The 16,575-nt window shown below is 34.9% G+C and overlaps 1 protein-coding gene and 1 pseudogene across 1 annotated transcript; one reads left to right on the forward strand and one right to left on the reverse strand.

Annotated features, from left to right (window-relative positions):
* The first annotated feature begins 494 nt into the window (after positions 1-494).
* LOC118046641 (putative disease resistance RPP13-like protein 1) lies at positions 495-8,472 on the forward strand (annotated as a pseudogene).
* A 3,725-nt stretch (positions 8,473-12,197) lies between these two features.
* Positions 12,198-13,550, reverse strand: LOC140954963 (pentatricopeptide repeat-containing protein At1g30610, chloroplastic-like). The gene is made up of 2 exons (XM_073406196.1): positions 13,169-13,550; positions 12,198-12,572 (listed from the first exon to the last, which is right to left on the reverse strand). The coding sequence occupies exons 1-2, from the start codon at positions 13,484-13,486 to the stop codon at positions 12,369-12,371; spliced, it is 522 nt and encodes a 173-aa protein (XP_073262297.1). The 5' UTR covers positions 13,487-13,550; the 3' UTR covers positions 12,198-12,368.
* Positions 13,551-16,575: the final 3,025 nt, after the last annotated feature.

The raw sequence follows: 16,575 nt of genomic DNA on the forward strand, positions 1-16,575 counted from the left end.
TTAGTCATTTTTTTTATATTTTGTTAGATGCTTTGTGTTGGATTCCACTTGTCTAGGCTTCCTTAACATTTGTAGATGGAGCGCATGCGCGATCCTTCTGCCTGAAGAGTATACCAGTGAGGGTTGAATCGGTCATTTACTATTATCTCACAAATTAATAAAGATGAAAGCATAGTTATTAAGATTTTACTTTTACAATCTTTTTGATTTATGAATATGCTTTCTTTTTTCTTGATTTTTAAGTTTAAATCCTCAAATAAACATTTAGAAATACTTAATAAATTAATTTAAATATAGAAAATCAATATAGAAGCATTACATTTTTATAAAACAGATAATTTAGCCTCGTCACAAAGAGTTTTTGATCTATTAATTGTAGATTTTCTTAAAACCTCACCCCAAGTTTTTATGGGAACACAGAAATAAAAAGACTCCCAAAATATCTTTTCATATCTGATTGCAAGTGAAGGATTAGAAGAGCTGCCCAATCTATTATGGATTGGGTGCTTGAAATTCTTCGTACTTTATTCATCTTTAATTGTGAAAATCTAGAAAATTTGGCCTTAAAAGTCTTTGGATGTGAAAATCTTAGTAGCTTGATTTCTTTGCCAGGAAGCATAACATACCTCACCACTCTAGAAGAATTTTGTATCATTGAAGGTAAAAAGCTTGATTTGATAACAATAAAAGAAGAAAAAGGAGAGAAAAGCTTAGTTATTGGTAAGTCCAAATATTAGAAGGGAAAGTGGTGAAGAAACATCTCATTAGGTACGGGTTATGAGGATTTAAATATATCATATTTAGTTTCACATTTTTATCCATTCTTCAATTCCTTTTATTTCGCTTAAATTATTTTTCCTGAAAAAAAAATGCAATGTTTATTTGACAAAACCTCATGTTTTGGAGGGGCAGGTTCAAGTGGAACTCCATCAAATTTAACCAGAGCAAAAGAACAAGACTTGGCATGTCATGATAAAATGCAAAGTTAACTAATTTCATTCAGCAATTTAAATTTCTTTGAACTTAATACTTCATTACTAAATTCTATGTTTGTCTAATTTCTTCGGGTTTACTACTGTGAGGGTCCTGTCGGCTAATTTCCTTAATTTCCTTGGCTAGCTGTGTGTTTGAATGGAGTGATGATGAAGGTAACAGCAGTGTCAATAGCGAGGATGTGCTGGAAGGCCTGCAGCCTCACCCAGACATAAGAAGCTTGACAATTGAGGGTTATGGAGGTGAAAATTTCTCATCATGGATATTGCAACTCAATAATCTGACGGTGCTGAGATTGACAGGCTGCAGCAAGTTGAGGCAACTCCCAACACTTGGATGTCTTCCTCGCCTTAAGATTCTAGAGATGAGTGGAATGCCTAATGTGAAATGTATAGGGAATGAGTTCTATAGCAGCAGAGATAGCGCAGGTGTACTGTTTCCAGCACTCCAAATACTCACTCTATCCATGATGTATGGTCTTGAAGAATGGATGGTACCAGGTGGAGAAGTTGTTGCAGTATTTCCTTGTCTTGAAAAGTTGAGCATTAAGTATTGTGGGAAGTTGGAAAGTATTCCGATATGTCGTCTTTCATCTCTTGTAGAATTTGAAATTGAAAGTTGTGATGAGCTGAGATATGTGTCTGGTGAATTTCACGGCTTCACGTCTCTTCGATTTTTAAGGATATGGGATTGTCCAAAGCTGGCATCCATTCCTGGTGATTTCCGAGATTTGAATTCTTTGAAGAAATTGATTGTTAATGGGTGTAAATTGGGAGCTCTTCCAAGCGGACTACAATGTTGCGCATCTCTAGAGTTATTATCAATAATTTATTGGAAAGAGCTTATCCATAGCAATGATTTACAAGAATTGTCTTCGCTTCGAACATTATTGATTAGAGGTTGTGATAAGCTCATCAGTATTGATTGGCATGGTTTACGACAATTACGTTCTCTTGTTTATTTAGAAATCACCGCGTGTCCCAGTTTGAGAGATATCCCAGAGGATGATTGGTTGGGCGGCCTCACCCAACTGCAAAAATTGATAATCGGTGGTTTCTCAGAGGAGATGGAGGCTTTTCCTGTAGGAGTTTTAAACTCAATCCAACACCTCAACTTGAGTGGGTCCCCCAAATTCCTAGGGATATGGGGATGGGATAAACTGAAGAGTGTACCACACCAACTTCAACACCTCACTGCCCTCAAGACATTGTGGATAATGGATTTCAAGGGAGAGGAATTTGAGGAAGCATTGCGAGAGTGGTTGGCCAACCTTTCTTCTCTTCAATCTATATAGAGGGTACACGTGTATAGGTAAGTTAGGGTTTTAATTTAACTTATATTTATTGCATTGTCTATGCAGTATTATTTATTTTAAAATCATCAACTTTATATACAATTATGTTTCTTAAAACAAACCATTAAATCTTAAAATTAAATATTTTATATACATATGAATTTAATGATGATTTGTTAAAATTGAAAAATTATAACCATGAAGTCAATAATTTAAAATGTCATTAGACTTTTGCTTTCTAAAAAAATTACCTAATCATTTCTTGCCTGACCAATATTAACTTAGCTAATTTCATTTAATAACAACCAAGAAGATTATTACTGAGATTACTAACCAATCCCTTTTTAGTAGCAAATACAATTAAAGCTAAAAACACTCTTTAGTTGACCCAAGATTAAAAAAAAAAAAAGGCAAACTTGGCTCCAGTTTATATAAAATATAGATTTATAAATTATATATTGATAAATATATTATCTAACTCCAACCATTTTTGAATTTTAGCGATGTTTATCTTTCAATGGCTAACACCATGTTAGCTATTTTAACTATTGTAAGACCTCCAAGACGCGATGCCATGGAATGGTTATTTGAAGCTTATGCAGACTAGTGTTTATCGAGCTAAATGGTGGATAAAATGTGTGACTTGCACAGTTTTCTGTGGTATTTATGAGATAAGTGTGTTTGTCAGAAATGGATACTTAGAGTGTGTTTGGTATTATTGTAGCTGTTGTGATTGTGGTTTGAAAAAAATTATTTTATAAAAACTACTTTTAATTGAGGTGGTTTGAAAAAATAGATATTTGGTTAAAACTGTAGTTGAAACTGAGGTTGAAAAAAAAATAATTTAATGTGTTTGATTAAAAATGCTTTTAAAAATTGAGGTTATAAAATAATTTTAAAAAATATATATTAATATTGATGATTTTTGGTGACCTCTAGTTGCTGAAAAATTAGGTTAGTTTGTTTTAGACTAAGTAAAACCAATTTTTAACCATATTTTGACCTGAAAAAACCATGAAAACACCTGGCAAACACATATCCATAGCCTCTAACAATCAAAAAATTATTTTTGAAACCCACAATTAACCTGATATCAAAATTCTGTTCAGATTCAAATCCACAATTTTAGTCAAATTTAAGGAAAAAACAATACATTGTCTAAACTTTACTCATCAAAAGAAACCCATTGAAACCAAAATCACCTGTTTTGTGCCCGGAATCGGTTTCAATTGAGACTTTCTCTCTCTACTACTAGAATTTAGCCACTCTCTCTCTCCTCCCTCAAACCAAAGGACTAAAAAATAAGGAAAATGAAATTTGGGATAAAAATTGAATTTTATAAATTATTAGGGATTGAAAGCTTATAATATGAAAAGTTGAAGAATTAAAGTATACGTTTAGCCCTAATTTTAGCAAAACCTCTTTTATCTGTGTTTTTCATTTTAGTCATCTAGTTTTAATCTTGGAATTTATTAATAAATGTGTTTTTAATTGACCATCAATTTAGGCTTATAAGGGTGCAATAAAAAAAACTAAAAAAAATCATTATTACAATTCACAATGATTAATTTCTTGGTAAGTAGTGGCATGATAACAATATTTTTGGGTTAACCTAGAACTAGGTTAAAATTTGGTTTAATTTTACAGAAAAATTCTTCAAAACTACGTTGTATTAACCTTTTTTCTTAAAAGAAAAAACTGTATCTTTTTTATTGATATAAATAACTTGATTTAAATATTAACTCTTTTTTAAAAAGAAAAACTATATCTTTTTTATAGATATAAATCAACTCAATTTAAATGTAACATTTAATGTTAATATCTACAATAATAATGTGCCAATTGCTTCACAAACATGCATGCCACGATTTTTATGTGTTGTGTCCTTTCATTTTGGTTTCTTAGACAGGCAGACCATAAGGTCTTGTTTGGGGCAAATATAGTAGTGGAGGCTTTCCACATCCTTTTCGGTTAAGTAGAGTTTTTTATTTGAGAGCTCATGTGAATCCCACACTAAAAAAGCTGAAAGCTGATAGATCTTTTTGAAGCTTCTTAGCTATAATGGTAGCTTTTTTATACAATATTAATCTCATCATCTTATACTATATTTTAAAATATATACATAAAATGTTTAAATTATGAACCGCATTATAGATATAAAGTGTTTACATTGTAGACCATACTATAAATGTTCAGAAGATCATGAGAGGCGTTGTCTTTTTTATTTTTTATTTTAAAAGCTACTAGCGCATGTTGGGTCAAAGCATGACCACCTGATTCAAGGCTTTTAGGTCTAGCTTGCCGCTAGACTCAAGTCTCTTGGTTCTAACTTGGCTATCAAATTCAATACATTTAAAATATTCTTTATATTTTTAATATTTTTTTTACACTTGAAAAAAAAAAAATGTTATTGAGTTACTACATAGCGCATACCAATATGCTAGTTTTCAATAACAATATGAGACTTGATATATTCAAAACCTAAATCGGTCTAGTTTAAAGAAAAAAAGTGGAAAAATTAACTAAATATGACCTGATTAAAAATATAAGTAAACTCATAATCTAGTTGATCCGGGTAAAAAGAATGAACTCTTAATTACACATTCCACATTGATTTGGTTAAAAAGAAATGGTGGGTTCTAAAACACCTATTGCATATAGTAGTTGAGTAGTTGTATCATGTTGTCTAGAACATAAAAATATCTTCATTTACAAAAAAGGGCTCGGATGCAATATGAGGTTTGTAGCCGTAAATGAATTCTTTAAAATAAGTGGTAGTTAATGACACTACAAATATTATAATTAGTAGATATTACTGGAAGGTGTTTTTAAAATATAGCCTTTTATTTTGGGTAGTGGTTCGTGGAAGATGCTGCCAGCAGCCATCAATCAATTAGGGAGGAAGGGACCCTCATGCAACTATGCTCCGTTTCATCTTTTAATATTTCACACCATGCTTCTCTCTCTCTTGTGCTCAAAATTTCTTCTTTGATCCCCCCCCAAAAAAAACAAAAAAAAACAAACAGAGACGGAGAATATGGCAGCAGAGACATATTCTACCTGTAGATAGAGCTCAAGAAGTTAGCTGGGACCCAGATCGAGAGACACATTCGTTCCTTGACAGCTCAGAAGTTGTAGGAAGGGAGGATGATGTCTCTAAAGTTATGGAATTGCTGACTAGCTTGACCAAACACCAACATGTCCTTCCGGTTGTCCCTATAGTGGGGATGGCTGGCCTTGGAAAGACTACTGTAGCAAAAAAGTTTGTAAAGTAGTGCGGGAGAGAAAACACTTTGATTTAACAATCTGGGTTTGTGTTTCTAATGATTTTAGTAAAGGGAGGATTTTAGGAGAGATGTTGCAAAATGTTGATGAAACTATAAGTAGGTTGAGCAACCTAAATGCAATTATGGAAAACCTTAAGAAAAAGCTGGAAAAGAGGACATTTTTTCTTGTTCTTGATGATGTGTGGAATGAAGACCTTGATAAGTGGAATGATTTGAAGGAGCAACTGTTAAAAATTAACAGCATGAATGGGAATGGTGTTGTTGTTACAACCCGCAAAAAGCAAGTCGCAGACATGATGGAGACTTCTCCTGGTATTCAGCACGAGCCAGGAAAACTAACAGATGATGAATGTTGGTCCATTATTAAGCAAAAGGTGAGTGGGGGTGGACGAGAAACAATAGCTTCAGACTTGGAGTCTATTGGAACAGAGATTGCAAAGAAATGTGGAGGGCTTCCGTTGCTTGCTAATGTTTTGGGAGGAACTCTTCACGGAAAGCAGGCAGATGTGTGGCAGTCAATTCTAAAGAGTAGAAATTGGGATTCTCGGGATGTAAATGAAAAAGCTTTGCGCATATTGAGATTAAGTTTTGATTACCTGTCATCGCCATCACTGAAAAAATGTTTTGCATACTGTTCCATTTTCCCTAAAGATTTTGAAATTATAAGGGAAGAGCTGGTTCAACTTTGGATGGCTGAAGGTTTTCTCAGGCCATCAAATGGGAGGATGGAAGACGAAGGCAGCAAGTATTTCAATGACTTGCTTGCAAATTCCTTTTTCCAAGATGTTAAAAGGAATGAGTGTGAGATCGTAACAAGTTGCAAGATGCATGATCTAGTGCATGATCTTGCACTACAGGTCTCAAAATCAGAAGCGTTAAATCTGGAAGAGGGTTCGGCTGTTGATGGTGCATCTCATATTCGTCATCTAAATCTCGTATCTCGTGGGGATGACGAGGCAGCATTAACAGCGGTTGATGCTAAAAAATTGCAAACTGTTTTCTGAATGGTTGATGTACTCAACGGGCGTTGGAAATTCAAAAGCTTGAGAACTTTCAAATTGCAACGGTCTGATATCACAGAGTTACCAGATTCAATTTGCAAGCTGAGACATTTGAGATATCTTGATGTCTCGGATACTGCTATCAAAGCATTGCCGGAATCCATCACCAAGCTCTACCATTTGGAAACATTAAGATTCACTAATTGCAAGTCACTAGAAAAGCTTCCCCAGAAAGTGAGGAATTTAGTGAGCTTGAGACATCTTCATTTTGATGATCCAAAGCTAGTGCCAGCTGAGGTGAGACTCTTAACACGCCTTCAAACTCTGCCGATATTTGCTGTGGGTCCAGATCATATGGTTGAAGAGCTGGGATGTTTGAAAGAACTAAGAGGAGCATTGAAGATATGCAAGCTTGAGCAAGTGAGAGACAGAGAAGAAGCTAAGAAGGCAGAACTGAGTGGAAAAAGAATGAACAAACTGGTGTTTGAATGGAGTGATGATGAAGGTAACAACAGTGTCAATAGCGAGTATGTGCTGGAAGGCCTGCAGCCTCACCTAGACATAAGAAGCTTGACAATTGAGGGTTATGGAGGTGAAAATTTCTCATCATGGATATTGCAACTCAATAATCTGACGGTGCTGAGATTGAAAGGCTGCAGCAAGTTGAGGCAACTCCCAACACTTGGATGTCTTCCACGCCTTAAGATTCTAGAGATGAGTGGAATGCCTAATGTGAAATGTATAGGCAATGAGTTCTATAGTAGCAGCAGTGGCAGTGAAGCAGTACTGTTTCCAGCACTAAAAGAACTCACTTTGAGGTATATGGATGGTCTTGAAGAATGGATGGTACCAGGTGGAGAAGTTGTTGCAGTATTTCCTTGTCTTGAAAAGTTGAGCATTGAGTGTTGTGGAAAGTTGGAAAGCATTCCGATATGTCGTCTTTCATCTCTTGTAGAATTTGAAATTGGCAGTTGTGATGAGTTGAGATATTTGTCTGGTGAATTTCATGGCTTCACGTCTCTTCGAGTTTTATGTATAGGGAGCTGTCCAAAGCTGGCATCCATTCCAAGCGTACAACACTGCACAGCTCTGGTGGAATAGTGTATATATTGGTGCGGTGAGTTGATCTCAATTCCTGGTGATTTTCGAGATTTGAATTCTTTGAAGGAATTGATTTTTGATAGGTGTAAATTGGGAGCTCTTCCAAGCGGACTACAATGTTGCGCATCTCTAGAGGTATTATCAATAAATGATTGGAGTGAGCTTATCCATAGCAATGATTTTCAAGAATTGTCTTCGCTTCGAAGTTTATTGATTAGCGGTTGTGATAAGCTCATGAATATTGATTGGCATGGTTTACAACAATTGCCTTCTCTTGTTAAATTAGAAATCACCGCGTGTCCCAGTTGAGAGATATCCCAGAGGATGATTGGTTGGGCGGCCTCACCCAACTGCAGGAATTGATAATCGGTGGTTTCTCAGAGGAGATGGAGGCTTTTCCTATAGGAGTTTAAAACTCAATCCAACACCTCAACTTGAGTGGGTCCCTCAAATCCCTATCGATACATGGATGGGATAAACTGAAGAGTGTACCACACCAACTTCAACACCTCACTGCCCTCGAGACATTGGGGATAATGGATTTCGATGGAAAGGAGTTAGAGGAAGCATTGCCAGAATGGATGGCCAACCTTTCTTCTCTTCAATCTCTTCGGATTTATAATTGCAAGAATCTCAAGTATATGCCAAGTTCAACAGCCATTCAACGCCTCTTCAAATTAAAGGAATTGAGTATTTGGGACTGTCCACATCTTAATGAAAATTGTAGAAAGGAGAATGGCTCTGAGTGGCCCAAGATTTCTCATATCCCATTTCTCATACTGGGCTAAATGGTGGATAAAATGTGTGACTTGCACAGTTTTTTGTGGTATTTATGAGATAAGTGTTTTTGTCAAAAATGGATACGTGTGTTTGGTATTATTGTAGCTGTTGTGATTGTGGATTTAACTATTGCTATTACATTATAAAATAAATCATACTTTATATAAAATAATTTTTTTTATTATTCCATTGATCGATCTACAATTCAATCACGTCTGAAATATATCCGACAATTTTCTTGGTTTCTTTAACACGCAACAACATAACTTGTAAAATATAAATTAGGAAACAAATTAGAATTGTGATTAAATTCTGCAAATACTATGTCATCAAGCAAATAAAACACAATTAAAAAATAAAAAATATATATTTTTACTGGGTCGGACCCGGTTCAATGCATTTTATTGCTCCACAAAAGGCAACCATGCTACACTGATCACTGAACAGTGTAGCATGCCTCCACTGTTCACTGAACAGTGGAGGCAAGTGTCTACTGGTCATTGAATAGTGGAGGCATGCTACACTGTTCAGTGAGCAGTGTAGCATGGTTGCCTTTTGTTGCCGCGCAAAAAAGCAGCAGCTTGCTGCTTTCCATCTCCCTGCGTTCCGCACACAATTTATTGTGGGACCGATGCACATTGAGTAGTTTTTTTCCTTAACCAAACGTTTATTCAGTGCGTTTTTGAAGAAACACAAACTCTAAGCGTAGCCAAACGGGCTCTTAGTGGCCATGGAAATGGCCATCCCAAGCCACCGCCGACTTGCTCCTATTGTTGTTACTAGTTTTATAACAGTTTGATGGCATTATAGTAAATTATAAAAGAAAATAATTCACTACACAAGAAAAACTTAATCAAGATTTCTTGATGTGTAATTGTATAATAATATTTTTTACATTGTCGTATGGGAAAAAAAAAATCAAAGCTAAAAGTATTTAATTGATTAAAAAAATATGGTTAAATTTGTGATATCTAATCCTTGATCGGTAGCAACTATATGCTATAGTACTCTATTCACGAAAATATCTTCATATTGGACTTTAAATAAATATAATCTCAGTTCCATGTAATACATATAAATATCACTAACAGGTTATATATATATATGTTGATAGAGCTTTCAAAATAACTTTTAAAAATCTTTCAAACACTTAGCTTTTAAGGAAAAAAAAAAAGAGAGAGAGACAAAAGCCACTAGTTCTCAAACAGGCACTAATAGGGTGTTTCGGGAGTGTGATTGTGGTTATTTTTAAAAGTATTTTTTTTACTAAAAAATTAATTAAAATAATTTTTTATATTTTTTTAAAATTATTTTTAATATCAGCACATCAAAAATGATATGAAAACACCAAAAAAATATCAATTTGAAGCAAATAAAAAAAATAATTTTTTAATTTTTTTAAAAACATTTTTGAAATGAAAAAACAAACAGAGTTTAAATATACTATTTGCCTTACATTTTTTAAAAAACAAAAATAAATTATCATTCAAAGAAAAAACAAGAAATTGATTTTTTTTTAACATTAAAATCATAAAAAAATATATTAATTTAATATTTTTCAAGTAAAATAAACTAATTTTTTTTTTTTACTCTTCATTGATCATTTTATTCATTTTTATCTCCTTTTCAGAGATAAAAAGAAGATAGCAAAGAGATGAAGGCATGTGTAGTAGTTTTTGTTTTTATTTTTATTTTTATTTTTTATTTTTATTTTTGTTGCTGCAAAATGACACGATGAGAATGGCTAAAAAAGTCCTAAAGATTAGTAATAATTTTATACTAGTATAAGATTTAGATAGTCCTCCTAAAGCTTTATTCCCATTGCATACAAAATTTGATTTCTTGTCATTTGATATCATTTAAAGTATAATTAGACCCATCAAACAAATTGCAAGTGGTTTGGAGCATAGTTATCAAACCCGTCTGGGGGTTGACCTGGCTAAGGGACTGGGTCCTGAATTTTATGGGTCAACCCAGGTTAACTTGGAAAAATTTTTAAAAATTAAAAATTTCATATTTCATATGAATTTTTTTTTTTTAAAATCAATGTGAATATATGTTATAACATGTTGTAAATAATAAAGTTTAAAAGAATATTTTTAAAAAAAAAAATTTATCGCACATTGAAAAGATACTATGTTATGCTTTTAAGTTGAAGTATTTAAATTAAAAAAGTGTTTTATTCCATATTAAAAAAATATAACTTTTTTTCTTGTGAACATAAAGTATATTTATACAAGGACTTTATATCGCATTGAAAAGATACTATGTTATAATTTTAAGTTGAAGTATTTAAATAAAAAAAATTATTTTTTATTTTAAAAACATAATTTTTTTTACATTGAAGTGTGAAAAAAACTCTTTTTGTTTTAGTTTATTTCTTATTATTATAAACTATAAAATAAACTTTATGCATTTATAATTTTGTGAGTAAAAAAACTAAAATAATTATTTAATGGATTGAAAATAAAAACCCTCCATGTCACCCCCCCAGCTTAGGCAATTACTGCTCTTCAATCTTCACCCCCTCCCCGGCTCACTCTCTATCTAAAACGAAAAAAAAACCGCTCTCTCCATCAGATCCCACCTTCACTGGCGATCGCCATGTCCTCACTTCTCAACAACCACTGCTCGATCACTTCCTCTTCTTGCCTTCATTTCCCTCCTTCTCCTCTCTCCTGCTCTTCTCCTCTCTCCTGCTCTTCTCCTAAGTCAGTAGTAACTTGCGAGCTCGTTATTTAAGTTTCATGTGTTTAATTCCCGAGTTTAACTCAGATCTGATAGTTTTTGCGGGATTTAAATGTTATGTTGATTATGTTCATGGATCGAGTTTTGATTTTGCAAATGGCAGTTTATGCATTACAAACACCGGGTCACGTAAGCTTTGCGATCTACCTTTGTATATCCTCAATTTCTAGCTCATGAACCTTTTTTCTCTAAAGAGGAAACCTCTTCATCCTCTCCTTGAACATGTTTAGTTTTATTACTTTTTTCAGCTATGGTTGTTTTGCAGCATACAACAAGCAAACAATAATCAAAGATTGTTAGGTTCTGATACCAACTAATATAAGCAGAAACAATACAAAAAAATAGCAAAACCCAAACAACACAATTCTACTAAAAAGGATCATCACACCAAAAACCAGAATTCAAAATTTTATTTCTTAATAATTTACCATGTCAAGTAGTTTCCTTTGTAAGAGATTTACAAACTCCTTAAATAAACTAAAAAAACACCTAAACAAACTAAAAACCTTGAAAATATATATATATATATAAAGCAATAAAATTCATAAACAAACTAAAAAATAAAATTATTAAACATAATATTTTAAAATAAATAGAAAAAAGATAATAACTAAGAAAAATCAATTTTCCAAAAAGAAAAAATAATCTCCTCGAAAGCTTATACATTATTTATAACCACACTAAGGAACACAGTATATCACAAGCATTAATAAGTAGAACTTGGATACCTATAACAGGCTTGACGGCTTGAAATGTTCTGAAGCAAAGATCCCATCAAGTCCTTTTGCATAATTGGCCAAGCCCTTTACAGTGGTTTCTTGATAGATTGCGGAGCTTTATACTGATAGAAACTCCTTAATTGGCCCACATAGCCTTAAGGCATTCTCAGGACGAATAATTTCAAGACTCATTCTCGCCCTAAACCTTATCATCATTACGAGGACATGCTGGTTTGCAATAATTCCATTAAGATTTCAAGGATTTTCATAATTTAACTGTAAAGAAAATCTATGTTTGATTGAATCCAGGAACCTTTACACGAGGCCTATTATAATCACTACAGGATATTAATAGATTTTGCAATACAGGGTTTGGCGAGTTGCTTTGAGCAGCAAGCACACACACCTCATGCATTAGCCGCATGAGGGTGTCCTTTCTAAACCGCTAAGCGTTTTCTTCGAATAAATTCAACCAGGCACTTTTGCAGAATGCTTGAGACTCTCCAGCAGAATTTGTGGTAATACAAGCAAGAGCAGAATCGAAGTCTTCTTTTTCAAGCATCATGCAAAATCTTTCTTTGACAAGAGGCGGTGGAGGAATCCTATCTTCCTGCTCCAAGTGCTTCCAAGTTATTTCCAAAACTTCTCCCTGCAGTCACAATGGGAATTTGTAACTTCTCTTGAATTGAAGATTAGAAACAAAAAGAACACTATTAATGTTGTTTAATCGTTGCCACTACACACATACTACATGTATTTTTGTTTTTATTAATATAGGCATGAACAATTCTTTTGCACTAAATCTGAAGTCTTGAAAGGATAAAGTGAGAAATTTCAATTTCTCTTGACAGTTTATATCTAAAATTTGAAGAGGACAAGGACAAGACAGTTAGATTTCCATAACTCTGAATTCTGGGATTTTACACTTCCTAAAATTTTCAGAATTCAAAATTTTCAAACAGATGAATTACCTAGAAGCATTTTACGAAGATTGCGTCCAAAGTGTACCAAAAAGATTAGTTCTTATCATCCTTCCTAAGGAATTCAACAAGGCATCCATTTTATTCCTACAAGTGCTTTTGACTGTTCTCGTATAATAGCACCTTGAATCAGGCTATTCAGTCAGGACGTAGATGCAGTTTGGCAGCCTAGTGTTATTTTTATGGAGATGCTATTAACATCCATTTCAATAATATGTTCACGTACAAGTGTAATTTCAAATAATCACAATAGATTGAGAAGTACCTTTCCAGCTCTAGAAGCATCCAGTACCATTCGAAGATGATGGTTTGCATTGAAGTGGAACCCATGGCGCAGCATCTTTTGATAAACGTACTCAAAATCATCCCACCTGTTCTCTGCAATGATTGCATCAAGCATGGTGTTGAAAGTATAGATATCTGGTATTACCCGAAACTTGTAATCAGATCTTCTGCTGATATGATTGCCATCGTCTAACATCTTGTTGAAAAGCTCGTTTGCTTCTTCAAACAATCCATGTTCTAGATACGCTTTCAGCATTATGTTGCAAGTAACAAGATTTGGGGGGCAAAAGTTCCTCATTTGATTGAAGATGTACACAGCGTTTTGAATGTTTCCAGAGTCCAGACAAGCTTGGATTAAGCCAGTGTAATAATAAGCACACAAATTGTAGGTCGTTGAAGTGACACCAAACCTGTTGCAATCTACTTGTTTATATCATGGAGTTTTACAAAAGCATCAATGAGTGTACAAAATATATAGCTTTAAGGCTTGCAAACTATTAAATGCCCAAAGAGACATCCCAGCAGTTAGGAAAGGGCCCCAATTGTGCAGCCCCAGGCTTCTTCAGTCTCTCAATGAACCAAAGACGCATTTGCAAAACATGCATATTCTTTGTGCATTCAACAGTAGTATAAACTGAAACCTTAACTGGGCAGGCAACAGTTATCAATACACAGATTTTTGCTTTTTGCTGTGATATAGCTCCCCGTGCTCATAAACTCTAATTAGCAACACACCAGATTGATAGAAGCAGTGGCTATCTTCATATCAAGGGCTCTTCAGCTTTTAGGAATTTTCTGGATTCTTGTCACCTTATTGAGTATCAACTGGCTGGAGGTTACTTCACTTGGTTCAGGAATTGCTTGATGAGCAAACTAGACCGTGCTTTCTCAGATGAATCCTTTCTTCTTCAATTCTCAAATGTAATGCTCCATCGATTACCCAGAGAAATGTCAGACCATTGCCCCTTACTTGTGTCTGATTCCCTCCTAGAGAGCGGTTATCGACCTTTTAAATTTTTGGACTGTTGGCTTCAATTTCCTAACTTCAAAAATATTATTAGAGGCTTTTGGTTTGACGGGTGTACAGCATTCCCAGGACGTTTCAGATTTCTTAAGAAGCTTAGCTTTGTAGCAGCTCAACTTCGGCGATGGAACAAAGATGATTTTGGTGATCAGGAGTACAAGCTTCAAGTTGTGATTTTCCAAATTGATGATCTAGAGAGAAAACAGGAGGCTGATCCTCTATGTCCCTCAGATCACCTCAAGCTTGAATCTCTTATAAAGGATAAATGGACCTACAGTAATAGAGTTGAATGCAAGTGGAGGCAGAGATCTAGACAGTTGTGGTGCAAGCTAGGGGATCGTAATACCAGGTTTTTCCATTTGATAGCTAACTTCAGAAGAGCTAAATCTCATATTATGATGATCAATCATAAGGGGGCTGAACTCCGGTCATTACCAGAAATCAAATCTGCTGCTGTTGATTATTTTTATAGAGCTCCAATTGGGAAGAAAGCAGAGATGGGTCCAGTAGGTTTTAAAAGGTTAAATTCAAAGTTGTCTCTTTGGCTAGAGCGAGATGTGACATTGGATGAAATTAAAAGATGTGTGTGGGATTGTGATGGTTCTAAGAGTCCTGGTCCAGACGGTTTCAATTTTAAATTCTATAAGCTCGCTTGGGATTTTATTGCAAAAGACTTATTGGACCTGATCACTGAATTTTTTAGAACAGGGTCTATACCGAAAGGGGTTAACCTCTCCTATATCACTTTGGTGCCGAAAAGAAAGGTTACTATGGAATTCAAAGAGTATCGCCCCATTAGTTTGATCCATGGTATTTACAAGATTATTGCGAAGATTTTGTCCAGCAGATTAAAGGAAGTAATAGGCAGCTTGATTAGTGACAATCATACTTCTTTTATAGCAGACAGACAAATTGTTGATGGTTTTATGGTAGCTAATGAAGTGGTTTATGATCTAAAAAGAAATCGAAGATCGGGTCTCATCTTCAAGGTTGATTTCCAAAAAGCTTTTGATTCAGTTCTATGGGATTACATTGATGAGGTGATGACTTACATGGGTTTTGGTGCTAAATGGAGAGGGTGGATTTCCTCCTGCTTGTCTACTAGTCAGGTTTCAGTCTTAGTCAATGGCTCTCCTTCCCCAGAGTTCAAAGTGGGGCGAGGTATTAGGCAAGGTGATCCCCTATCTCCCTTTCTTTTTAATATTGCTGCTGAAGGTCTATCTGTTCTCTTCCAACGTGCGGCATCCTCAGACATCTTTCAGGGTATTGATTTTGGCTCCAATAACTTCTTAAGTCACCTTCAATATGCAGATGACACTCTTGTCTTTATGCCAGCTAGTTTGCATGCCCTCCAGTCAGTTAAAAGAGTCTTAAGGTGGTTTGCTCTATGCTCAGGCTTGCACATTAATTTTTTTAAGAGTTCTCTTATAGGAATCAATGTTGATGACTCTTGCTTGGATGAGTTTGCAAAATCAGTTTACTGCAGGCATGATTCTCTTCCATGTAATTACCTGGGAATGCCTTTGGGGTCTAACCCTAGAAGGATTTCAACATGGAAACCCGTCATTGATAAGTTTCGAAAGAAACTCACTTCGTGGAAAGGGAGAATGTTAAGCATGGCCGGTCGTATTTGCCTTATCAAAAGTGTGTTGAACTCCCTTCCTTTGTACTTCATGTCCATCTTCCTTATGCCAAAAGGTGTGTGTCGCTTACTTACTTCCATCCAACGCAAATTCTTATGGTCGGGAACTGTCAAAATGAGAAAAATTTGCAAAGTCCAATGGAGCGTGGTTGTTAGAGATAAGGATAGGGGTGGCCTCGGGATTGGGTCATTGATAGCCAAGAATAAAGCAATGCTTTTCAAGTGGATTTGGAGGCTCTCTCTTCCTGGTAATGAGCTGTGGAAGAAGATGATATTCAACAAATTCAAGCCGGTGTTTGAAAATGGTTTCCCTATTTTTAGTAGAAGATTGTCTTGTATCTGGAGGGATATAACATCCCTTATGACCTCAACAGACTCTGTCTCTTCAGCTTTAGCCAATAATTGCAGATTTGTAGTGGGAAATGGCTCTCTGACTCGATTCTGGTCTGATGTTTGGTTTGATAGCTCTCCATTGAAAGTCATCTACCCACGACTCTACATTCTTACCACTAAACCGAATGCCACAATTGCTGACATGGGAATTTGGGAGCAAGGAGAATGGAAGTGGGAGTTAGCTTGGAGGAGACAATTGTTCCTCTTTGAAACTGAGCAGGTCGTCTACCTTCTCTCATCTCTAGAAAGCTTTCGAATAAAGGCAACAACTTTAGATAAAAAAGTCTGGTCCTTTTCAACAGATGGAGGGTATACAGTTAAAACTTGT

The sequence above is a fragment of the Populus alba genome, chromosome 1, assembly GCF_005239225.2.
Source record: "Populus alba chromosome 1, ASM523922v2, whole genome shotgun sequence".
In the NCBI taxonomy this organism is placed as follows: domain Eukaryota; kingdom Viridiplantae; phylum Streptophyta; class Magnoliopsida; order Malpighiales; family Salicaceae; genus Populus; species Populus alba.

What these genes read in the sequence shown, in the direction of transcription:
- LOC140954963 (XM_073406196.1), bottom strand. Translation starts at nt 13,486, where the DNA reads ATGAGGAACTTTTGCCCCCCAAATCTTGTTACTTGCAACATAATGCTG. An exon ending in ATGCTTCTAGAGCTGGAAAG is followed by an intron (nt 12,573 to 13,168) that starts GTACTTCTCAAT and finishes TTGTGACTGCAG; the next exon opens with GGAGAAGTTTTGGAAATAAC.